We start from the raw sequence: 26,495 nt of genomic DNA, 5'->3' as shown, positions 1-26,495 counted from the left end.
TGCATATATTCTTTTACCCTAACAACCAGAAAAGGGTGATCTTTTCTCTGACATCCGAAAAGTTTGAGTTAGCTGAAAGATCTTTGGGAATAATATCCTAAAAAGACAAAATTGCTTTCAAAAAATGGCAACCATAACGAAATATAGGTCATAACTCGTAAGATGATTATCAGCAAAACAGTACCAAAAATAGGACATAAAATTCCTTTTGCCCCAAGCATAACTTTGACTTTGATCATCAAATACTGCATCCACGGAAAGTGAGAAAGCATGGAAAGTTCATCAGAGTATCACACCAAAGTGCAGCACCCAGCAAAGGTCCAAAGCAAAGATAAGATCACAAACGCAGGCACGTAGCCCACCAGACCACCAGTCTCAAAGCGAGCACGTCCAGTCAAGAAGCCATGCGCAATTGCTCATGCGTCCCGGCAGTCGCGTCCTCACCAACTCTTTGGGTCTTGACGCTCACCAACCGCTGTCCGGCGACCAAGCTTCTTCCTGCCCCAGCGGCCAGCGCCAGCGGCCACCACGAAATTTCCACGCCGCCGACCTCGCAAGATCAAACATTGTTCTCTGCGAGATGTCTGTTTTCCTCCATTATAACGTAAGGCACGTATCTGTTAACTAGATCAAGCACACATTTAACATTACGAATCACATGATTTTTAGATGAAACAATCTATAAATAACTGATTAATAATTTTGACATAATTTTTTATCCCTACAAGAATCCCATGAAAATTTTACGTTACAAAATGGGTCTTGGTGTGACCGGGAAGGTTGCTATGTTGACAACATACAGTGATTAATTGGATAATATAGGCTCACACATGATCCAAATGTACCATCTTGGTTTCACAAACTGTCTTGCAAACATATCTTGGAGGCAATACAGAGTACAAAGGTTGTATGCTAACATTTTGTAAGACCGATATATTGATACACTAGTGACGGACCCAACTCATGCAAGCATGTTATGATCGTCAAATATAACCCAAATATTACGCCTTCTTAGTATGTGGAGCGAACAAAAGTTTATCAAATGGGCAAGGATATGCATTTCTTCTCTACCAACTATCTAAAATGATTCTTCTATCTATCTATCTATCTATCTATCTATCTATCTATCTATCTATCTATCTATCTATCTATCTATCTATCTATCTATCTATCTATCTATCTAAAATGGATGAAAGGAACTTGCTTTTCTGAAATGATAATAGTTTTCAAATCATCAGTAAATAAAACTTATAAGCTCTTTCATTTATTGGGAGAAACTTGCTAATCCATGCCTACATGCGTGATCTCCTTGCAACTTATATGTTTGGGTTTTTCTTTTTCTTCTCTGCAACTTTCTTTTTGAAAATGTTATACCTTATTTGCACAATTTTTTGCGTATAAGTATAACTACTCATCAGCACAATTTTCAATGAACTTTTTCATGAAAACTTTTAGGGAAAAAAAGAAAGTTCCCCCGAACCCCCTCAAAGAAAAAAAATGGAATGGTTGAGCCAACTATAAAAAGGTTAGGAAGGCTCAACCTGCTATTTAGAACTGGAGATTGGGAGCTGATCAAGGAAGCAAAAGCTGACATGATCGAGCGACAATTGAAAACACAAGAGATGAAAGGAGAATACAGGAGCTGCTAAAGACGAGACGAGAACCGGACATTTGGGTAAAGCAAAGGCTTGCAAAAGGGACCACTCCCCCCTTTTATCCCTAGCCAAGCTTTTGTTGCATACGTTTATCTAATGTACTCCAAAGCGATAATCCACATAACAAGATTTCTTTGAAGAACTTCTGAAGTTTGTATATATTTGAGACAAGGCCATGAACTATAGATAGAGAAGAATCATTCTGAGCGAGTCCATAAGAAGCGACCCACTTTTTCATCGGTTCCGGGGAAGACCAAAGATCTTGCGTGACCGGTCTGCCAGAAAAACTCAAAAGAGAAAGAAGTCTCGTTAATCTTTTCATGCTCTATCCAAGTTCAAAGTATCGTTTGGCCAAAGAAAACCCTATCTACTTCCTGACACAATTTCCTCTTTATATAGATAGAGTCATCCATCCATATGAGTCGGTCGCAGGAAAGCCATTGTTGCATTGGAGTTGTCCATGCTTCCTTCATTGAGTAGATCTTCAGCAAGAAGTGACTAGTTGTCATTCCAAACTCATAACCTTTAGTTTATCTCTCGCTTGCTTCAATTAGAAATTCATCAAATGAGGGGGTAGTTTCTTTTTATTCGAGATAAGGAAATAGTTGTGATGCACGAGGGAAAAGAAAGGCACATGCATACATGTTCACTAGAAGGTTAACTATCATGGTTAGGATTAGGGTGTTGTCAAAATTTGCCGGGAGGCTTGCAATATAGACAATGGAGGTGGGTCGGAGGAAAATCGACGAAACACACAATGCTGGTGCATAAAAAAATGGCTTTAACTTCGACTTGGTAAGTTAGGTTAGGATTGGTAAGAAACGAGACATATTCACAGAAACATGTGCTAACCTGACCCTTTGGCACCAGCAACCACACTAATATAAGAATGTGGCAACTGTGGTTGATACTTGATAAGCTATAAGGAGAGGTAAAATCTTGACTATGAAACACATTTGCAAAAAAAAAAGTTGATTACGAAATCTGGACCAATTGTTGGGAAATATCCTCGATACAGACAAGAAATAACTCTGTGTGGCGCATGGTCACCTTTGTCTCTTCCCTTTCAAACTATAGTCATGTGCCTGCTTAGTCGCCGCGCACTACGAGTTGATCTGGCTGGTGCTCGCCCTGACAGTTCGTTGTTACCAACCGAGTGCTAGATAATAGGCAGCGACGCTTAAAAAAACATACACGGTCATTGTTTTTTTTTTGAAAATAGAAAAGAGCAGCAGTTTGTGCACTACATGGATGTTGCCCTGCAGCACCTGCTCTCTACCTGCCCGGCTGCCCCCAAACAGTATAGTACTCATACCTGCGCGTGGCTGCGTCCGAAGGGGGAAAACGTGGAATCTCTTCGTGAAAGGTGAAACACTTCTCCGAGCTTTTCAGAAGATGGTCTCGATCAATGGTTGTTTTTATCTCAACTGGGCGCCCACGACGCGAGGTGCGCCTCCTCAAGTGGCATGGTGCTGGGGAAGTTAGCAGGTTGCTGCGCCAGATCTGGAGCGCCTTGCTTTCCTTGGAAGCCCTCCTGCTGGTGCGGCATCGGACATGGAACGACAGACTCTTCTTGACCTTGCGAAACTTTGGGTCCAGCAGCCTCTCCATTCTTTTTTCTGCGGAGGCATGTTCGTCCCAATCTGATGCTGAGAGAATTGGACAGAAATTGCAGTCAGGAAAAGAACACTGCAAAGTTTCTGAATAGCAGTTGCTCTCTGCTACTCGACACCCTGCCACTTAGCGAGAGTGGCGACCGGGCGCAAATGCAACGAAGTGAGCTCGCCGTTTCGTGCTAATTTTCTCGCAACGTTTCGCGCGCTTGCAGTTGCAGCGTCTCCAAGGCAGGGTTTAATTTACCGACCGGACCGGCCAAACCGCCGAGGTCCGGTACCGGTATACCGGTCCGGTTTGGCCGGAAACCGATCGGTACCGGTCGAATTCAAATTTGAATTTAAAAAACTTAGTTCAACTGATTCGTACCGGTTTACCGGCCGGTTTGACTGATTTGAATTCAAATCCAAATTCAAAATCACATGTGTAACCGGTTTGGAACGGTATACAGGCCGGTTTGACCGGTTTACCAAGTGGGTCTTAATGGGCCGTTTTATTTTTTTCTTTTTCTTTTTGGTTTAACTTTAAATGCCCGAAAAGTATGTTAAACGAACGATTTTTTGAGAAAATTTGACACCATTAGATTCTTCGCACCTTGAACTATTTTTAGGATTTTTTTTGAAAATTTTTCATTTTTCAAATTTGAATTTTGAATTTGGGCCGGTTTGTTACCGGCTCAAACCGGAACCGGACCGGTTTGACCGGTAACCGATCAAACCGGACCGGTTCCCACCGGTTTTGTAAACCCTGCTCCAAGGTCGAAGTGGTTGGTTGCGTCGGTGTGTGTACGGCCCGGGCGCGCGACGGGACTGGAGGGACCAACTGTGACCGAGACCGTAGAGACTCGGCGGGCGAGAGCTCGCGTCCACACACGGGGGGGCTCCGCCACCAACCCCGTCGCACTCGTCGCCACCCACCACCAGCCCACCGCAGGTCCGCAACCGCAGCCGGGGCGGCGCGCCCGTCGTCGTCCGGCTCCAACCGCGACCGGTTGCCGGCCGAGCCGAGCCGAGGCCGGCGCCGGGTCGGTGTCCTGTGCGTCCCTCCCCGGGCGCCCGGCCCGCGCGGACGGCCGGCAGGCGGCCACGCCACGCGACGGCGGGGGGGCTGCGCTGCGCCCGGGGGCCAGCTGCCGCGCCGCGCTGGCCACTGGCGTGGCGTGGCGCGCATCTGCCGGATGGTTGGCCGGCCCATCCGAGGGCCGGGGGCGGCCTCGCGGAGTCAGCCCGGCACGCCACCAACCTAGCGCCCGGTGCCTTGCCATGCTAGTCTCTGCCCCCCAACAACCTCCCCCACCCATGGCCGCGCTATTTAAGCGCCCCCTCCCCCCTCCCTTGTCCTCAGGAAGAGCCTGGGTTTCCACAGCCCCAAGCTCTTCTTCTACAACATTGTCACGCGATTGATTAGCTAGACTAGTAGTAATCCGCTTGCTGTACCCCTCTTGTTGGCTTGCGATCCCCCAGCTAGTCTCTCTACTACTACTTTTTTTTGTCCGAGCGAGCGAGCGAGCTAGCTCACCTACGACGACGACAATGGAGTGCGAGACCGGGCTCGTCCGCTCCCTGCACGGCGACGGCCTGTGCGCGCCGGCGCCGGCGCCGCGCGCCGCCGACCCGCTCAACTGGGGCAAGGCCGCGGAGGACCTGTCCGGGAGCCACCTGGGCGAGGTGCAGCGGATGGTGGCGGAGTTCCGCGAGCCGCTGGTGCGGATCCAGGGCGCGAGCCTGAGCATCGCGCAGGTGGCCGCCGTGGCGGCCGGCACCGGCGAGGCCCGCGTCGAGCTCGACGAGTCCGCGCGCGGCCGCGTCAAGGCCAGCAGCGACTGGGTCATGAGCAGCATGATGAACGGCACCGACAGCTACGGCGTCACCACCGGCTTCGGCGCCACCTCGCACCGCCGCACCAAGGAGGGCGGCGCGCTCCAGCGGGAGCTCATCAGGTGAGGAGGCGGCTTCGCTTGCTTTTTCTCCCGCTCCGTTTTGTTGTCGTTACCGTACTTTTTTTTTCCGTGGCAGTTTTTAATTTGAGCTTAGGATTCAGTTTGGAGCAGTGTAGTTCGTGGCTAGATAGATGATCCGAGAAAACTAGTAGTGCGATGCGAGGTGGTTTGCTCACGAGATCCTGCTCGCGCGAGCCGCTCCTGCATGTGCTCCGGCGGCTAGTAGTTTGCTGTTACTCCACGGGACTCCCATCAGTTTCCAAGCAAGAAAAGATTCTCTTCCGGGGTGTGTTAGCTAGGCCGTTGGTGGGGTTGGCCATAGACATAAACTACTAGCTCAAATATTTTTTTTTTGGTAACAGATCGGGTAAGAGATTGATAAAAAATTAAACATAAACAAATACAAGTACTAGTAGTTGAGCACTATCAATCATCTCCTACTTGTTCAAAAAAAAAAAATCAATCTCCTACTTATTGTCATGCATCCAAATTTAAACAGAGACACACTAGCCCATAATTAAACCATCCGTGCTCTAGCTGTCGAGCTGTTCATTTCACGCGGCGCGGACCCAGTAGCCCAGCAGGATGCATGCACCGAACCTGCACCTGCACGGCTAGTCCGTCCCACCCAGTACCGGGCTACCGGCACGAGCTGATGGACGCATCACCGGGCCCACGGCGCGTGCGGACACCCAGACTTTATAGGTGTAGCGCCACTGTTCTGTGGGCCCGCTTCCGCCCCGGACCCCACCGGTCATCACACAACACCAAAGCAAGCGAGGCTGGCTCCGCGGCTCCGACAGCTCGGCGGGCGCGAAGTTGGCCGGCGCGTCGGCGCCCCGCGGCCGGTAGCCACCGCCAGCCGCGGCCAGCCAGGGGCTCGCTGGTTTCGCGGGGGACGACGACGAGGAAGGATCCCAATTTATTCCCCTGTTCCTCCTCCCCGGAGATTGTGGGATCCCGAGGGAGGAAGAAGATGCCCGGCCGCCGACGCCCCGAGCCGGCCAACCCGGTTTTGAGTTTTGACTCGACCGACCCGGTTCGCTCGCGTCACGACGCCGCTGAAAATTAGGTGACCCGCTGCGCTCGCGGTCGTGCACGGGGCCGGACAGCGGCCGGAACGGGTCACCGGAACGCGGGGCTCCGTCAGAGCTGGAACACGTTAGCAGCCCCCCACCAGCAACATGAGACGTAGAGTAGCGTTTTCCTTCCCGCCTTTACCTAACACAAAACGGCAAATCATTCGTTTCTTGGGGGGGTGGGGTAAGAAAATCAATTTTCATTATAGAGATGAGGAACTTGACTTAGTGGAGCATAGACGTGTCTGTCATCAATGGAATAGTTTTCATTATGATGCAGCGATGATTTTTTTTTGGAAAATCGTCAACCAGTCAGCTTGACATAGCATGTGGACAGGTTCGATTTCTCGTATCCGGGAAGCTTCTTTGGACTTTTGGCAGATAAGGCTCCAAAAGTCCTCTTTTTTTCCGGCTGGCAAAATGAAGGCAAACAATTTTTTTTACTTGCACCGACAACTCTGCATATCTGTCGGTGTGTACATCCCATTCGCTGTTTCCTGAACAAAAAAAAAGGCGCGTCTGACTAAGTAGTAATCCACTTTGTGTCAATATTTGGTACCATCAGTTCCTTGACATGTGAATCAAACATAAATTAAGCGGTAGGCCTAGTCCAATTTCATAACCTAAACTCTCAAGTCGGCACAGTTAGTTATTGTTCAGTTTAACAGTCGCCGCCGGCATCTCTGAACAACTGATCTCATTTTTGTCCGTTCCGCCTGACAGATTCCTCAATGCCGGCGCCTTCGGCACCGGCGCCGACGGCCACGTGCTGCCGGCGGAGGCCACCCGCGCGGCGATGCTCGTGCGCATCAACACCCTCCTCCAGGGCTACTCCGGCATCCGCTTCGAGATCCTCGAGGCCATCGCCAAGCTGCTCAACGCCAATGTCACCCCATGCCTGCCGCTCCGGGGCACCATCACCGCGTCGGGCGACCTCGTCCCGCTCTCCTACATCGCCGGCCTCATCACGGGCCGCCAGAACTCCGTCGCGGTCGCCCCCGACGGCAGGAAGGTGGACGCCGCCGAGGCGTTCAAGATCGCCGGCATCGAGCACGGCTTCTTTGAGCTGCAGCCCAAGGAAGGGCTCGCCATGGTCAACGGCACAGCCGTGGGCTCCGGCCTCGCGTCGACCGTCCTCTTCGAGGCCAACGTGCTCGCCGTCATGGCCGAGGTCATCTCCGCGGTGTTCTGCGAGGTCATGACCGGCAAGCCGGAGTTCACCGACCACCTGACCCACAAGCTGAAGCACCACCCCGGACAGATTGAGGCTGCCGCCATCATGGAGCACATCTTGGAAGGCAGCTCCTACATGAAGCTGGCCAAGAAGCTCGGCGAGCTCGACCCGCTGATGAAGCCGAAGCAGGACAGATACGCGCTCCGCACCTCGCCGCAGTGGCTCGGCCCGCAGATCGAGGTCATCCGCTTCGCCACCAAGTCCATCGAGCGCGAGATCAACTCCGTCAACGACAACCCGCTCATCGACGTCTCCCGTGGCAAGGCGCTCCACGGCGGCAACTTCCAGGGCACCCCCATCGGCGTGTCCATGGACAACACCCGCCTCGCGCTCGCCGCCATCGGCAAGCTCATGTTTGCTCAGTTCTCAGAGCTCGTCAACGACTACTACAACAATGGCCTGCCCTCCAACCTGTCCGGTGGTCGCAACCCGAGTTTGGACTACGGGTTCAAGGGCGCCGAGATCGCCATGGCCTCCTACTGCTCCGAGCTGCAGTTCCTGGGCAACCCGGTGACCAACCACGTCCAGAGCGCGGAGCAGCACAACCAGGACGTGAACTCGCTCGGCCTCATCTCCTCCCGGAAGACGGCCGAGGCCATCGACATCCTGAAGCTCATGACCTCCACGTTCCTGATCGCCCTGTGCCAGGCCATCGACCTGCGCCACCTGGAGGAGAACATGAAGGCCGCGGTGAAGAACTGCGTGACGCAGGTGGCCAAGAAGACCCTGAGCATGAACGCCATGGGCGGGCTCCACATCGCGCGCTTCTGCGAGAAGGACCTGCAGACGGCGATCGACCGGGAGGCGGTGTTCGCGTACGCGGACGACCCGTGCAGCCCCAACTACCCGCTGATGCAGAAGCTCCGCGCGGTGCTGATCGAGCACGCGCTGGCCAACGGCGACGCCGAGCGCGTCGCGGAGACGTCCATCTTCGCCAAGGTGGCCGAGTTCGAGCAGCAGGTGCGCGCCGCGCTGCCCAAGGAGGTGGAGGCCGCGCGCGCCGCCGTGGAGAGCGGCAACCCCATGGTCCCCAACCGGATCAGGGAGTGCCGCTCGTACCCGCTGTACCGGTTCGTCCGCGAGGAGCTCGGCACCGAGTACCTGACCGGCGAGAAGACCCGGTCGCCCGGCGAGGAGCTCAACAAGGTGCTGGTGGCCATCAACCAGCGCAAGCACATCGACCCGCTGCTCCAGTGCCTCAAGGAGTGGAACGGTGAGCCCCTGCCGCTCTGCTGAACTGCCTGCCCCCACAGGCAGGAGGAGAGGAAACCAACACACAGAAGAAAAACACAAACAAAAGTATAGCGTCTCGAGACAGAGCATTTCAAGATCATTGTGAAGTTCTACGATCAGTCTAGCTGATGATACTCTCTATATTTTTACCGTTCCCTTGTAGCTAAAGTTCATTGTGAATGTTGTTGTGTTCTGCAATGTGCGTGGCCTGGGCATCTGCATCTGCTGAAACTTTTACTACCTACTTTTTAACTTGTGTAAGTTGGGGGTAAAGTAAATTATTTTGTTCTACCACGAAGCATCCAAGAGAAGTACTTTGATTTTGAGTTGGACAATGCTGATCGTTTTTTTTTTTGAAGAAGAAATAATGCTGATCATTCAGGCGTGTCAACTAGTACCACAGGAATTGCTCGTTCGTCAGCCACTCAGCCCTGTCATGCATGCCCAGTGTTCGATCGGGAGAAGAGGTTGATGGTCGTCTGTTTCTGGAACAGGGACAGCGTGATGCAGTGCAGTGCAAGGGACAGCAATGTTCCGAGCGCCGGGCTGCGCCTGGCTGGTGGCTCGCCTACTTTTTCCTGGTAGCCAACCGCTGTTCGTTGAATCGATCAACCCCCCAAGGATGATTGGATTGTTCGCGATTCGTTATCCTTTACCTACCACGTCTGTGCCCAGAAATCAGATTCCTGGCATTGTCATCAGGAAAATAGATTCCTGGCACTGTCAACATTCGGTAGCAGGAAAGACTCCACCACATGCTACTGAATAATTTCCATGTTCTGCCACACAACAATGGCTGTGTTTAGTTCCAAAATTTCTCTCCAAACTTCACTATTTACCTATCACATCAAATCTTTTGCCTCATGCATGGAGCATTAAATATAGGTAAATAAAAAAACTAATTGCATAGTTTTGATGTACACGACGAGACGAATCTTTTGAGCCTAGTTAAGTCATGGTAGGACAACAATTACCACAAACAAACGAAAAGTGCTACAGTGTGCTACAGTGTCCGGTGTAACCCTTTTTACCATTATTTTGCGGATCTAAACACAACCAATCTTCCATGATGCTGACACATGGGTCCAACGTTAACATGCATATAAAACTTTTTTTATAAGACATAAAACGTTAGTGGCATGTGGTGGACAAACTGAAACTATTCTGTACCGTTTGGTTCAGCACCACACACACACACAAAATGGTTTTCTTCTCTCACAGATCAGTTCAGCCCTACTTAAAATATACTGAAAATGTCGAGTTAGTGTGCTGAGATGCTAGCTACGCATTATCTGGTAGTCTGGTAGACCAGCTAGAAGACGATGCAAAGAAACTTGCAGCACCCAACTTCTCTGCATGGCATTTCGTCGGCTCATCCTATCCAGGGCAGAAACGTTCTGTCGGCTGCAGAAATTTTTAATAAGGTTCTCAGGTTAGCTCAGACGTCAACGTGCCTTGCGTGGGTGCACCTCAAGCTTTGCTGTACACCCACGAGGCATGAGGGCCATGACCAATCCTTCTCACTGATACTATCTATCTCCCCCTGTGACAGTTAACTCAATGCCGCGAACTTGACGCCATTGCCCTTCCAGTTCCTAGTCCCCTGCGCAAATGACATTACGGCGACCACATTCCGAAGACTTCATGCCGCCTTCAATCATTTATATGAAGCGTGATCATATGGGCGCCGCGCCATGGATGGTGAGCAGTACGGACTGCCAATTACTAATTAGCACCAGACTGGCCTCTTTTTTCCCCATAATTTCGCCGGACATGGCGTTATCTTGCCGCAAGCCTCCATTGAATCTCCTTAGTCCTAACTGCAAGTGCAGGAACAAGGACTACACTCATCTGGAGCTTGCTTTGGCTCCCCAGTTCCGGAAAAATTTGCTCGTCGCCCTGCAGTCTACAACGCGGCAACGCCTAGTGCCATCATGGTTTTTCTTCTGGAATACTATGTACGTACCCTTACCGTTTTCACATAAATGGTATTATATAAAGAGCCCAGCCTATAGAAAATAGCCGTGGGTATTCGGCGAAAGATCAACGGCGACAAGAGATCGGCGACTAGCAATAGCCGTGGGGCCATTTTGGCGTCACCGTCTCTCACTTTCTCTGAAGATGCGTGAACAAAACCAAGACGCATGCTACACAGTTCGCCAACTACGACCACCCGTCTTCTTCAGAAGTTCAGAGTGGGCCGTTCAGAGTTCAGACTGCACATCTCGACTCGCAACGCATCGGTCCGTACGTTCTCTGCTGAGTACAGGCGTAGGCCCATAGACCGAGAGTGAGCGAGGACATCTAGGCTTGTTGACCAAAAAACCTTGGAGCGATATGGCTCCTGGGATGTCACCAATCACCAGGCACCAGCAACGTTTGTTGCAACCACTGGAGGCGGCGTCCAACCAAACCTCCACCAACAGAGCACGCAGCGAAGTCGTACGTGACGAGCTCCTTTTGGATTGCTAGGTAGTACCACTGGATTTCAATGTCTAGTTTCGCCCTTCTCCTTCCCAGAGTCGAAACGTCCATCTCAGGGTAGCTGTCATGGTCTCATGGATTGACTTGAGAAGATAGGAAAATCTGTAGCAGCATTCAGAGCGAAGAATTGACCACGTGTCCCAAGTCCCAACAGAGAGAGGTGTACGTGCTGAATGAAGTAGTGAGGAGGGATAAGCACTAGAATCCTAGCGCTAGAAGAGAATCTTTTCTGCATGAAAAACTGAATGAAATCTATTTGCAAAATCTTTTTAGAGATGGGTGTAATTTTTCGCGACGAATCTAATGACGGTAATTAACCGATGATTTGCTACAGTAACCATCTTCTAATCGCGCGGTCAAAGGCCTCATTAGATTTTTTAGGGTCACTAGCGCGGGGTTCTGGAGTTGGTTTTGTAAACTGACTTTGTTTGACACCGTAATAATCGGTCAAAATATCACTATTCACTAGCGCGCTACAAAACCAAACGGGCCGAGGTGTAAGCAACGGAGGCACCGATGCCCTGTTTAGTTCCCACCCCATAAACGCAAAAACACAAAATTTTGCGAAAGAATCTTACTAATTTGAAGTACTAAATGAAGTCTATTTATAAAATTTTTTGCATGGATGGGCTGTAAATCGCGAGACGAATCTAATGAGCCTACTTAACCCATGATGTACAACAGTGATGCTACAGTAACCACCCGCTAATTATTAATTAATCATGAATTAATTAGCATCATTAGATTCGTCTCGTGATTTACAACCCATCAGTGCAAAAAAGTTTTGTAAATAAACTTCATTTAGTACTTCAAATTAGCAAGATTCCGTCGCAACAAAATTTTGCGTTTACATGTGACAGAACTAAACACAGCCTGAGAATCCTGTCAGAGAAACTTCAACGATGTGTTTATTGGGGCGGGGGGCTCCTATCTATCTTGTGGAAGATAGATAAGACATTCATCTATAAAGCCCATTTTGGTCCAATTATGTGCTACAAATATGTTTAATATTTTAGTAAAATTAACTCAACATTTTGCTAAACATATTCAACATTTGACTTTCAAAATATTGAAACTGTAGAGGCAAAATGTTGAAATTGGAAATATAAAATATTAAAAATACTAAAATAGAAATGTTGAAGGTTTCTTCTCCAGCAATTTTTTTTTCTTCGGGGCGGTGTGCGCGGGTGCGGCACGGCAGCAGCAAGCAGCAATAGCAGCGCCGCGCAGCAGCAGTAGCAGCAAGGAAGAAGATTAGGATTCAGGAGATCCAACAGATGAGATAATTTGTACGAATCTCAAATGCTGGAAGATGAGAAAGAAAAAATCTTCCAGAAAATATATAGAATTTTCGGGGGTGGGGTGGGGGATTATTATAAGAACCTAAAGCGTGGAAAGGCCGTGAAGCCAAGGCCGAGAGCAGACTTACCAGCTGGGCTGAAATATTTTGTTGGTCCAAATTCAGATTGGGCCGTGAAATAGTTGAGTCGCTGCAAAATTTTGTGGGCCGTGGAACCGGCAACAGAAGCAAATTCGCAACGTCGTACTCGTGCAGTACAGATCAATTTATTTTGGAGCGACTCTCGCAATACAAATACCTATAGAATTTTGCTATTTATCTGCTGACACTTGACAGATTTCTCTTGTACCAAATCTGTCAGATTCCTATACGTTTGGTTGCGCTTTAGGATTCGTGCTCTAACTGTCTACTAGACTGTACGTATAAAAAAATCTGACAGATTTTATCATATAAAATATGTGGGCTGATAACTAGACACTCCCATATTTAGAAGTAAATCAATATGCTGCTCCCCCCTTAAAAAAATATTTGTAGTTCCACCACATTACAACGGATTCATAATAATGTATTTATGGTAGGTGACACACCTCTTCTATAACTTTGAAATTGATCATGCATGATACGTACTATGATATTTCATACTTATATATTGCTAAGGTTTTTGTGTGAAAAGTGTTGTCCTTCTGTTGGGAAATATGTAGTTGGTGAAAAGCGAGTCTTTAGAAATAATACATAAAACATATACGGCACGAACAAAAAAGGTATACATATTTATAATGTTCACCCTATCAGTAACTAAAAGTTCCCAAAGCGAAGGCAACACTTTCGGCATCAACATTGTGAAACATTTAAGATGTACTATAGAAAATTAAAGAATAGCCAACGAAGATAATCATTGTGCGTCCCTTATGCATGCATCTCATGTGTTGAGAGATGTTAAGAGATTAATGGGCTAAACATCAAGTGAAATCAGATTTTTTTTATTAAAAAAACTTAAAAAACTGCTACTATCCTAAACAAGGGGAAAAAAGGGGTGTGTGTGTTGGGGGGGGGGGGGGGGGGGGGGGGGGTTGGTCCCAGCAGCTGAATACTGACCGTAATTTTGTCCGGATAACGTTGTTGTTTCGCAGCGTTCTGATGGTGATCTGATCACCGGCGCCTGTCTCTGTTCGCGTTGTTCCACCCGGGACGACCTCACGAGCGGACGGACGGCGGGCAAGCCTCAGCACTCGGCAGGCGCGGATCGTGAGCAGAGACTTGCTGCTGGCCAGGCCAGACAACCCAACTGCCGGAAGGGAAGGGATTATCATAACCCGCGGCGGATGGTGTCATGGCGTTGCCAGCCCAGCTAGCTACAGTCCCAGGGGACCCGAAGCCGAGCCGCGCCGCGCCGGAGACACCGCAGCGGCGGCGAGCGTGCGTGCGAGCCTGACGGTCCGCGCACCGGCGCACGTAGAGTAAACAACGGCCGGGGAAAGAGAGCCCCGGCGCCCACAGAGACGGAGGAGGAGAAGTGGGGCGCCTGAACTCGTCGAACCATTTTCTTACGAGCCGCACACGCAATAATTGCCCCTGCCAACCACCCCGGGTTTCGTTTTCAGGGTTGGTGGCGCTTGTTCGTCCTCCTCCCGCCACCTTCCGGCCCGGTCCGCGGTACCTCTCAAAGCCCCCCTCAGACCCTGGTCCTGGTCGATCGATCGAGAGAGAGAGTTCATTGGTAGTAGTAGTAGGTAGAAATCCGATGGAAAGGTACTGAAAGTCTGATACTGATAAATCTATGATTAAAAATTGAAACCAGAAAATAAGAAAGCTTTATTTTTTTGGTTACTTTGAGATCCACCCCATCATTCACCAACCATCCCACTAGGAATTAGAGAGAGCAGCAGAGCTCCGCTCGGCTCACCTAAACCCGCCCACCCGGCGCGCCCTGGCCCCTATTTAAGCGCGGCCTCCCCCGCCGTTTCCCTCCAAGAAGAGCACCCTCTCCTCCGGCTCTTCTTCTCCACCACCACCAGTCCACCACCTCCTCCTCCTAGCGCTGCCGCGCGCCGCTCCCCTGAGCACCACCACACCGCGGCAATGGCGGGCAACGGGCTGATCGTGGAGAACGACCCGCTCAACTGGGGCGCGGCGGCGGCGGAGCTGGCCGGGAGCCACCTGGACGAGGTGAAGCGGATGGTGGCGCAGGCGCGGGAGCCCGTGGTCAAGATCGAGGGCTCCACCCTCCGCGTCGGCCAGGTGGCCGCCGTCGCCGCCGCCCGGGACGCGTCCGGCGTCGCCGTCGAGCTCGACGAGGCCGCCCGCCCCCGCGTCAAGGCCAGCAGCGAGTGGATCCTCGACTGCATCGCCCACGGCGGCGACATCTACGGCGTCACCACCGGCTTCGGCGGCACCTCGCACCGCCGCACCAAGGACGGGCCCGCGCTCCAGGTCGAGCTGCTCAGGTGAATTAATTAATTCATTCATTAAAGATCCCGCTGCCGCCGTCTCCTCCGCTTGCTGCTCGATCTCCGCGGGTATTCTACCGCGGGCCCCGAAATCGCAACCAATTAATTCACCGCGGCCAATTGAGTAGTAGTAGATCAGATCTGTCGCTGGTGATCGATCTGAATCTGATCCCGGGAATTCCTTGCCTCCGCTGCTGGGGCTGGGAGTATAGTAGTGTTGCACGATTACGACTCACGAACGGCCCCTGGCTCCCACCGGGGGCCCACACGCCAGATAGAGTACTAGGCTTCTTTTGGCATGTTCGTTACTGAATCATCAAGGCGTCCCTTTCTTCTTTTCTTTTTTTCCTGTCACGGTGCTTTTTTCCTGATTCATGTGTTGCAGGCTTGCAGCTGCCAGCCTGCCGTATCCATGCAAAAAAACGGGAGCAAATCAATGCTCGCCTTCAATACTGAAGTAGACACCTCATGCAGGCATGCAGCATGGAGTAGTAACCTCTAGTGGAAGTAGCAGTAGATCAGCACCTCGCGGTAGATATTTAGTTCACCTTCATCAAGCTTAAAAACAACCGAGCGTGCCACTGTCACCGCACAGATCTGCCGCCGCGCGCGGCTTCGGGCAGAGCACTGGCACGGCGCGGCATCTCCTTTTCCAACCGTGTCCCAGCTCCCAAACCCCAACTGGCGCGCAGGCCTTGCGTGCCCTGCACTCACCCGGCCGGACGACACGGCGCACACCGCTCACATGCGCCCAGGGAAAGCGCCGCCCACGGCTCTGCCGGACCCAACCAACGCGAAATCCAATCCGAATTGTCACTCAGGCCGTGTCCACTGTTCGTTCACCCGTACTAGTCAGCCTTTTTGGGTTGCTGCAACTTCAACATTCATTTTGTCACGATCGGGCCTTGGACTGAACTTCCAGAGACTGACGACTGACCATGGAATTCCCTCCGCTGCATGTTGCAGGCATCTCAACGCCGGCATCTTCGGCACCGGCCGCGACGGCCACACGCTGCCGTCGGAGGTGGTCCGCGCGGCGATGCTGGTGCGCATCAACACCCTCCTGCAGGGCTACTCGGGCATCCGCTTCGAGATCCTCGAGGCCCTCGCCAAGCTGCTCAACACCGGCGTCAGCCCGTGCCTGCCGCTCCGGGGCACCATCACCGCCTCGGGCGACCTCGTGCCGCTCTCCTACATCGCCGGCCTCATCACGGGCCGCCCCAACGCGCGGGCCGTCACCGCCGACGGCAGGCAGGTGGACGCCGCCGAGGCCTTCAAGGTCGCCGGCATCGAGGGCGGCTTCTTCCGGCTCAACCCCAAGGAGGGCCTCGCCATCGTCAACGGCACCTCCGTCGGCTCCGCGCTCGCCGCCACCGTGCTCTACGACGCCAACGTCCTCGCCGTCCTCTCCGAGGTCCTCTCCGCCGTCTTCTGCGAGGTCATGAACGGCAAGCCCGAGTACACCGACCACCTCACCCACAAGCTCAAGCACCACCCGGGCTCCATCGAGGCCGCCGCTATCATGGAGCACATCCTCGAGGGCAGCTCCTTCATGAAGCACGCCCACAAGGTGAACGAGCTGGACCCGCTGCTCAAGCCCAAGCAGGACCGGTACGCGCTCCGCACCTCGCCGCAGTGGCTCGGCCCGCAGATCGAGGTCATCCGCGCCGCCACCAAGTCCATCGAGCGCGAGGTCAACTCGGTCAACGACAACCCGGTCATCGACGTCCACCGCGGCAAGGCGCTCCACGGCGGCAACTTCCAGGGCACCCCCATCGGCGTGTCCATGGACAACGCCCGCCTCGCCATCGCCAACATCGGCAAGCTCATGTTCGCGCAGTTCTCGGAGCTGGTCAACGAGTTCTACAACAACGGCCTCACCTCCAACCTGGCCGGCAGCCGCAACCCCAGCCTGGACTACGGCTTCAAGGGCACCGAGATCGCCATGGCCTCCTACTGCTCCGAGCTCCAGTACCTGGGCAACCCCATCACCAACCACGTCCAGAGCGCGGAGCAGCACAACCAGGACGTCAACTCCCTCGGCCTCGTCTCCGCCAGGAAGACCGCCGAGGCCGTCGACATCCTCAAGCTCATGTCCTCCACCTACATCGTCGCGCTCTGCCAGGCCGTCGACCTGCGCCACCTCGAGGAGAACATCAAGACCTCCGTCAAGAACACCGTCACCCAGGTCGCCAAGAAGGTGCTCACCATGGACCCCACCGGCGATCTCTCCGCCGCGCGCTTCAGCGAGAAGGACCTCCTCACCGCCATCGACCGCGAGGCCGTCTTCACCTACGCCGAGGACGCCGCCAGCGCCAGCCTCCCGCTCATGCAGAAGCTGCGCGCCGTGCTGGTGGACCACGCCCTCAGCAGCGGCGACGCCGAGCGCGAGCCCTCGGTGTTCTCCAAGATCACCAAGTTCGAGGAGGAGCTGCGCGCCGTGCTGCCACGGGAGGTGGAGGCCGCCCGCGTAGCCGTCGCCGAGGGCGCCGCGCCCCTGCCCAACCGGATCAAGGACAGCAGGTCCTTCCCGCTCTACCGCTTCGTCCGCGAGGAGCTCGGCTGCGTGTTCCTCACCGGCGAGAAGCTCAAGTCCCCCGGCGAGGAGTGCAACAAGGTCTTCGTCGGCATCAGCGAGGGCAAGCTCGTCGACCCCATGCTCGAGTGCCTCAAGGAGTGGGACGGCAAGCCCCTGCCCATCAACTAAGCAGCACGCCATCGCCATCTATCTGCATTGCCGGAGGAGGAGAAGAGGAGGAGAGAGAGAGAAAAAAGATACGTGAAAAATAAAACTACACGTGTATGTCCAGTCCAGATCGTGCCGTCGTTCTTGCATCGTTCGTTGTTGGGGGTGACTTTTGGTTGCCATTGGTCGTCGACGCGTATAGTGTGCGTGTGTGGAGTACGTTGTTCTTTGTGTAGCTGATCTGCCACCGCCGCCTGCGATTGGCGGGCTAGCGTTTTCTAAGATCCTATGCCGTTGTATTTTCTATTTTGGGGGTGAACCGTATGCTACGTACTACTCAATTCCTTCTTCTGATTATCCTAATAGAATGTTTTGCTCCTATATATACACTGTAATGTCTCATGTTTCTGCTGCAGTTGGTCATTGCAGTCAAATTCACAGCATCTTGCTTGTATAAGCTATTCAGAGTAGTCCCTCTTTTTTTTTGTGCTAATTCAGGGGAAGTAGCTAGGATTCAAGATGCCACTGGGTATCCATTATCCACATCCGAATCCATATCCACACTATTTGGGTAGGGTAGAAATTACCCATCTAAATATGGGTATGGGTAGGACATTACTAAGATAATACCCATTTTACCCATATCAACCCACAAAATAAATAAAAAACAGCAATCTCATCCCTTCACTCTCGTCTTCAACCTCCCGTTCCTTGGAACGAGATCCTCTAAAGTCGAGCGAATCGACTTGCCTCTGCGGTCGCTCCATTTGAGCCATTCGATGTGAATCGAACGGCCACTGGCTTTTGCGCGTCTTTTTCCTCCACAAGCTAGACATCGGCCCAACAATTTCTGGCCCAACAACGCACAAGCAAGGAGAAAGTAGCAGAGGCGCAGCTCGCGGCGGCCGGCGGCGCTGCTCCATGTCGCCAGCCATGGACTCAGCGTGCTAGAGGTAGGGGCGGACCCCTCCTCCGCCGCCGCCGCCGCGCCAGTGCTGGCGTTGACACCAACGCGCCGAGACGAGAATGGTTCGAGCTGCGGCGGCGGCCTCGTGTACGTCTACGACCTGCCCACGGCCTTCAACGCGGACCTTCTAGAGATTTGCGACGCGCTGGCGCCCATGTACTCGCTGTGACCCTACCTCGCCAACGACGGGCTCGGTCTCCCGGCGAGCGGGACCAACCTGTCGTCGCTCCTGCCGCGGGAGCTGCTCTGGTCGTGCCGTCGTGGTATGCGTCCGACTAGTTCGCGCTGGAGCACATCGTGCATCGCCGCCTGCTCTCGCACCGCTGCCGCACCACCGACCCGGCGCGCGCCGTGGCGTTCTTCGTGCCCTTCTACGCGGGCATCGCGGTGGGCCGTCACCTCTGGGCGGCCAACGCCACCGGCGCCGACAGGGACCGGGACTGCGTCGCGCTGCTCGCCTAGCTGCACGTGCAGCCGTGGTACCGGCGGTAGCACGGCTGGGACCACTTCCTCGCGCTGGGTCGCATCACGTGGCACTTCCGCCGCGTGACGGACGACCAGGGCTAGGGCGGCAGTTTCCTCACCATGCCCGGTGTGAGCATGTCGCCGGCCATGGACTTGACGAGCTACCAGGCAATAGCATATCAGCCGCTACCAAACTATTGCTCTTCCTCCATGTCGTGCTGGTGGCACCCATCGTGGAGCTCGTTGGCCGCCGGCATCCAATCGAGGAGCCCGTTGGCTACGTCGAAGGCTCTCGCTCCAGCTCGGCGCACGTCTCGCGTGGGCCAGCGGTGGCGACGACCGCCTGGTGCTGCGTGTGCGCCGCCATGACCGCACCCACGTCCTCTCCAGCACGCTGAGGCCATGACCGGCGACATGAAGCAGCGCCGCTGGCCGCCGCGAGCTGCGCCTCTTCGCTAACACGGGCGGCGGCTGCTTTCTCCTTGCTTGTGCGTTGTTGGGCCAGAAATTGTTGGGCCTACGTCCAGCTTGTGGAGGAAAAAGACACGCGGAAGCCGCTGGTCATTCGATTCGCAGCGGATGGCTCAGATGAAGCGACCACAGAGACAAGTCGGTTCGCTCGACTTTGGAGGATCCCGTTCCCGTTCCTTCCTGTCCCTCCCTCTCTCTAGCATTAAGTCCATCATCGCCATTATTAATTGACTCAACCAGGGGCCTCTGATCCCCTTCCTCCCTCTATTTCTTTCACCTTCTCTCTTGGCCGCGATTGATGAGTGCTTTGAGTGCTTTAGAAAATGGTAAATCGCAGCTGCAGTAAGCTGCTGCTGCTGCTGTGCTTCCATGGTGGAGAGGCCTGATGCTTTTTGTGCTACTCATTAGAATGAGCAGATGTAGGAGCGCAGGAAGAACGGGGAGGGCTGCTGCAGATCCGTTAGGAGGGTGGCCAGAAGACGTGGAACGGGTGAAGATTGGCGATTCCGGATGCGGCGGCCTCCTCGTCGATCTCGTGTGTGTGCACACAGCCGAATTACAGCTATGCAGTCTACCCGTTGGGTAACCCATACGGGCATGGATAAAAACGGAGATAGGTAACATAATTGCAAATGGATATGGACAATTCCGGATATGGGTATGGATTAACCAAATCCTCCCCAACGGCAACGTGCCTAGGATGCCACTTTCCAACAAACAAAACCATTGAGACAGATTGCAAAAGTTCTTTCTATTCTATATGGTGGCATATTGTTGTCAACTTGCAAGAGTGGCTGAAGGGCCAAATGCTTAAATAAAGCTGCCTTTGTGCTGAATTGCTGCTGATGATGGCTATTAGCCCGTAGTGGGGGAGCAGAGCGCACGCCTGATTGGTGATTGCTTTGCCAGTGGCCATGGCCATGAGGTGAGGTCGCCACTCCTACTTACCGCATGGGACAAGAGCGGGAGAGAAAGGATTGCAGTTGGCTAGCTGCAGAGCTGTACTAGGACAAATCGCTCTGAAGTTGGCTCTGTAACCTTAGCCAGCAACTTGACGGGGAAAATGATGTCCCACCCTGTTCTGATGATCATTGCTACGTTGCTGATGGAGTGACTGACAGTGCTGTGGGACAGTGGGAGTAGTCAGTTGGCATACTAAAATAATGGCTTGGGACATGAGGGCCAAGTGTGCTATTTTATCTGAGCTTGGCATGATAATTAGGTTGTCCTTTTGTTTATATCTGACCTGCCCTACAAAGTCTCATATTTTACTTGACATTTACATAAACACTAAAGGCCAAACATTCAGTCGCCCATTGTCTAGACAATAATTGGGCAAAATAGTCATTTATTTGAGCGGAGTAACTCGTACTAGTATAAGGTCTTGTTTAGATGCATAAAATTTGAGTGTAAAGTACTGTAGCAATTTCGTTTGTATTTGATAATTATTGTCCCGCCATGGGTTAACTAGGCTCAAAAGATTTGTCTCGCAAATTATAGACAAATAGTGTAATTAGTTATTTTTTAGCTACATCTAATACTTCATTCATGCGTTAAAAAATTCGATATGATGGAGAATCTTGTAAACTTTTGGAATTTTGAAAGGAACTAAACAAGATCTAAACGGGGACGACTGGTCACTGTGTAACATTTAGGGGAATAGCATTTAAACGGGCTCGCTGTAGATGAATAACAACATTACAACAACACGGCCAGAACATATCCCAGAAAATTAGAGCAGATGAGAGCTGCTACCTAACACAGATGGACAGCTGTATTCTGCTTACCTACCGTGGTCGCGAGGTTGCATCGCGAGCAAATTTTGATAAGCATGTGACTGGGGGTGAATCGTACGTACGTGTTCGTCTGTCATTAGCAGAATTCGTCCAACTCGAGCCACGAGCTTCGTTCTACTCTGTCTGCAAGAAACACCCCGAAAGCAACACAAACTGTAAACTACATAGTCTGGTGTTGTGGAAAGAGGTTGAGTTGAATTTAGCGACACTAGATGATGTCCCAATCCAACTGCCTGCTGTTGTTTCTTCTACCCAGTCTGGATTTATTCTTCTGTTTAATATAATCAGCAGCTCTTCTATCCGGTTCGTTTCCTAAAAAAAAACTGTAAACTACATAGCCTACCAACCCCCCAGCAACTTTCCTTGCAGAGATGGAAAAATCAAGATCTGGTCAGTGAACGAACTCAGGCAAGGCACCGACAGCATACTGCTCGACGATGACGATCAGTGTTGCCTGGCCAGCATGACCCTTTCTTCTGACCAGGCTCTGAGGTAGACACTTCCAGCTAGGCTTCAGTAACATAATTACTCTGACCAGCTGCAAACTGATTGGTTTGGACTATGGTGGCTTCAGCATGTAAGAGGCGAATGCTAGCGCTTAATCATGTGCAACGGACAAAGTAATTGGGGCCTGTCAAAGTCTAGGCATTGATTATCTTTTTCTCTGCAGATTGGAATGTGAGAGAGAGTTGCTAATTCATGGAGGGTGCAGAGAAGCCCTACACTCCAAGACAGCTAATTAGGGATGCAAGTCCCATATTTTTTTAGGTCATTGGGTCGACCCAAAATTTGATAAAATGAACTAGAGTGGCATGCTACGTAATTAATTTGGGAGAGAAAATGAACTAACATGCGAAACCCAAAAATACCAATGGGTACCCACTTGTATCCCTGCAGCTAATGGTTTGATGCAGGACGGTAAGGCGAACCCCACCTGCTGATGTTCTTGAAGCTGAGGAGCAAATGCAAGCTGAAGAGAAGCATGTGCAAATGTCCATTCAGGATTCAGTTGCAGGCCGGATCCCTATGAACAAGTGGCGCCGAAACCAATAATACTACCTTGTTTGATTGAAAAGAAATTGAACAAACGATTCCTAACGAAAAGAAGGCTGGCATAAGAGAATTATAGATTGTACGGTCTACTCAAGGTGATGCAACATGTACGTGCGCTTTTGTTTATGTTTTGACCAGCAAGTTGTCAGTTCAATAATGCTCCTTGCGAGCCGGCAAAGAAGTGGTATAACACTACCAACCTTGTACATGTATGTCTCCTCTTTCTTTCTTTTTCTTTTTGATTTGTGAGGAAGACAGGGTGAACATGTCTATGGGATGGGATTAAGTTTACTATGACAAACATTATTTTGTTGGTAATGTGAACAGACAGAGGAGATATTAATATGCAATAATCCTCCTACCTTTTTCTAAAAGAAAGGAACAGAACTATTAAGGTTCTGTACTAAATACATGTACAAGATTTTTTATGTGACAAGATATTTTCATGAGAGCTGAAAATTTTGCTATTCATCATTAAAGCCTTGTTTGACAATGGGGTTTTTGGATCCAAATCCCTAGGATTCAATACAAACTACTAGTAGAATTAAATCACTAAATTTCGTAGAGAAATCCACCCTTTCCAAACAGGCCCCTTTATTGTTGTAAAATTTCAGGGAAAATCGTGCTAGGTTTCTATCAGGAAAAAGGGATTTGTCATGGAGAGAGGTGCATCAAAGTGGTGGTTAATACTCCTGAGTATCATGCATATATTCTGCGCAATGTATACTTGGTACACCATGCATGTGCCCTTAGTTAGAGCTAACAACCAATCGTGCTGGTAACATGCATCATCATGCCTTGACCTCGCCGCAATGATGGACGATAGATAATCCACCCCATCGAGAACACCATTAAGCAGTAGTACAGCCGTACAGGACAAACCACAGACGATCAAGACTGTAAATCCCCATCTGTGAATCACAGAGCTAGCTGCTGCTTTCTTGTTCAGGATTCAGATGGACGAGCAGATCGAGTAAGGCATGCGTTCCTTTCATCTACCAAACAAGAACTAACGTTAGTCTCTGCATCAGGAGCCCACTTAGATGAGATCCATAATCATCCCTCTCTCTCTCTCTCTCTCTCTCTCTCTCTCTGGTAAGGTTGGTGAGAAAGGGTTGTCTGATTGACCTAAAGTTCGATCGGATTGCTATTGCTGAACTGTTGTTGAAAGTTGGTTTCAACTACTCCGCCACTACGGCAGAGAGAGGATCAGCCAGCCTACACATTGTTCGTCCCAGACCGTGCGTGCGTACATGTATGCTCCCTTGTCCCTTCCCTTCCCACCAAAAATTCAGATAGGGTAATCTCAAAAAAAAAAAAAAATCAGATAGGGTGTCAAGAAAATTTCCACAGGAAGTGTTGACCCCATCTGCGTTGAACAGACCCTTTAAAAATTTCTGCTCGCTTCAACTTGTTTGTTTAGAGAATTGGAGTTTTTGATCAAGGAAGTTTGACCAAGAACTCCTAATGTGGCCCTTTGAAAACCCTACTATTCTACTAAACTTTTATCTACGGTCCCATATCTCAGTTATCTTCAGTTTGATGCTCATCTAGCGCAAAGGAATTGTTCAGCGATTGGTTGCGTAAAAAGGGAAAGTGGAGTTGGCGTGGAACGAACCTAGAAGTGGTATCAAGTTGCAGCGAAACAGAAGCCCCCCTTTATCAGAGAGTTTGCGTGCAACCGAAGATGATAGAGCACGTAACAATGATCAGTCGAGTAGCAGTAGCCTGCGCATCGCTTTCTGATGGAGCTGAGCTGAGCGCCCATGAAAAATTAAAGGCAATTGATGGCGATGATGAACAGACCGAGCAACGAATTCAGGGTCCGGGCCTCCTCGACTGCTCCGTCAGCGTCAGTAGTGTGCAGCCGTACGTACGCACGCACGCACGCACGCGCCGACAAATCAGAAAAAAAAAAGCTACGGGAGTTGGCTGTGCTGTGCAGTAGTGATCTGGAGAGAAGAACAGTTAAACACATGCAGGAATTGGACTACGTACAGAGTAGCAGTTGCTAGAGAAATATATCTAATATCTTTGGACTCCGGCTTGGTCGCCCTGGGAAAGTTTCTGTACGCGTTTGGAGGAACTCGATCGAGAGAAGCAATTTGGCTCTGGTCCTCTGGAAACGTTCGTTTCGTGATGCCATGCCATGCCAAGCCAAGAAAAGTTGTTTGCCGAGGAGCTTATTAACCTCCTGATTAGGCGATGGGGCTCGGTCGTATAGAGACGACGTAAGCTCAGCAGCTGTGGATGCCGTAGGGCCATGCGAAAATTCCACCGTTTGGGAAGATTTTGCAGCAGATCGATCGGGATAAACGATTCTTTTCGCTCTCCTTTTTTAAGCCACCTGTGGAAAGTTGTTGCTGCTAGTAGTAGCGGGTACAGTACAGTAGAGTGTCCAGATCCAGGCCCAGTGAATTCATGGCGGCGGTCGATCGCCACCAACCAATCGCCATCGGGTGCCCGTCAGTGGCATGGAAATGAAGTCCGAGATGGATAGAAAAGCTCCCCACTTTGTATTAGCACGATTTTTAATCGCTGGTCCAGGCGCATAGACTCTTTTTTTGACAGTCACTCTGGGGTTGGTTGAGGTCTGCGGAGCCGGAGCGGAGGGAGCTGCAGAACCTGCTACCTGCCTTACCTACCCACTGAACCTCGAACCTGCCGCAGTGGAGTGGCTCGGGGTGGTGGCGATGCCGCGGCGATTAATGCCGGCCGTCGGATCTACCTGGGCGTACTGGGGGGTTTGGTTCACCTTGGACGACGACGACGTATGCCTCCCGTTCCCGTCGTGGCAGTGGACATGGCCGACGCAGCTGACAGGCGAGAAGCCCACGACGCGAGGCCGGCTCGCCAACGAAAGCGCCTGGCCACCGCTCACACCCACTTGGCGGCGCGCTCGCTGATGCGCTGCGCTGCGATGCCGAGCCGCGCGACGTGACAGCCAGTGGCACCTCCTCCCCGCGGCGCGGCACACGGACGCGGCGCGCCCAACCAACCAGCAAAGCGCCCCCGCACGGCCTGCTTGCTGCAGCACGGCCTCGGCTGGTGCCTGGCGCCGGGAGAGGCGTGTACGACCCTCGCGGACGGCGGCTGAAGCATCGATCGATAGGATTTGCAGTTGGAAAGTCTTTTTTTGCCGATCTAAACTTTGGGTCGAATCCATTTTTCCTCCCTGAACTTTAAAACCGGATGGGCCGAATCCATTTTTCCTCCCTGAACTTTAAAACCGGACGATCAGCCTCCACAGACTCCCAAAACCGGTCGCAGGACCTCCTTGAGCGGGTTTGAGGGCGGTTTTACTATTTTTCTTTTATGTTTATTTTAACTAAATTTTTAAAAAATTATAGTAAATCACAAAAAAATCATAAAATAGAAAATCCAATTTTGTTAAATTTCACATGAGTAGATATACGCAGTGAATATATTATATGATATACTTTAGTATAATTTTTTTGTTATATTTTTAGATATATACTTTTCTGTAATTAATTTATAGCTTTAGTTTTCGTCGTCCAACTATAGTGAAATTTTTATGGCAGACATATCATTATATGATTGAGCTGTAATAAAAATTTTATAATTATTAGATAATGTTTGACTGATCTATAGATTTATCTATATAAACTAGATAAATCTATAGAAAAATCTAGACGAATCTATAAATAAACCTAGATAAATCTATAACTCAGTTATACATGATTCAATAATCATAAAAGCTCAATCATATAATGATTAGCCCATCATAAAAATTTCACAATAATTGGATGATGAAAACTGTAGCTATAAATTAATTATAGAAAAGTATATATCTAAAGATATAGCAAAAAAAATTATTAAAGTATATCATATAATATATTCACTGCGTATACCTACTCATGTGGAGTCCAACAAAATTAGATTTTCTATTTTATGATTTTTTTGTGATTTACTATGATTTTTCAAAGATTCAGTTAAAATAAACATAAAAGAAAAATAATAAAACCGCCCTCAAACCTGCTCAAAGAGGTCCTGCAACCGGTTTAAGGAGTTCGAGAAGGCTGGTCGACCGGTTTCAAAGGTCAGAGAGGAA

At 50.9% G+C, this 26,495-nt stretch overlaps 2 protein-coding genes across 2 annotated transcripts; both read left to right on the top strand.

The window, feature by feature from the left end:
• The first annotated feature begins 4,599 nt into the window (after positions 1–4,599).
• On the top strand, positions 4,600–9,089 carry LOC120709314 (phenylalanine ammonia-lyase-like). The gene is made up of 2 exons (XM_039994919.1): positions 4,600–5,208; positions 7,011–9,089. The coding sequence occupies exons 1-2, from the start codon at positions 4,802–4,804 to the stop codon at positions 8,755–8,757; spliced, it is 2,154 nt and encodes a 717-aa protein (XP_039850853.1). The 5' UTR covers positions 4,600–4,801; the 3' UTR covers positions 8,758–9,089.
• Positions 9,090–14,400: 5,311 nt separating this feature from the next.
• LOC120709319 (phenylalanine ammonia-lyase-like) lies at positions 14,401–18,054 on the top strand. Its single transcript, XM_039994931.1, has 2 exons — positions 14,401–14,982; positions 15,952–18,054. The coding sequence occupies exons 1-2, from the start codon at positions 14,618–14,620 to the stop codon at positions 17,690–17,692; spliced, it is 2,106 nt and encodes a 701-aa protein (XP_039850865.1). The 5' UTR covers positions 14,401–14,617; the 3' UTR covers positions 17,693–18,054.
• Positions 18,055–26,495: the final 8,441 nt, after the last annotated feature.

This window comes from Panicum virgatum, chromosome 1K (genome assembly GCF_016808335.1).
Source record: "Panicum virgatum strain AP13 chromosome 1K, P.virgatum_v5, whole genome shotgun sequence".
Lineage (NCBI taxonomy): Eukaryota > Viridiplantae > Streptophyta > Magnoliopsida > Poales > Poaceae > Panicum > Panicum virgatum.
Note: the sequence above shows the minus strand (reverse complement) of the source record. Positions and strands in the feature narration are given on the sequence as shown.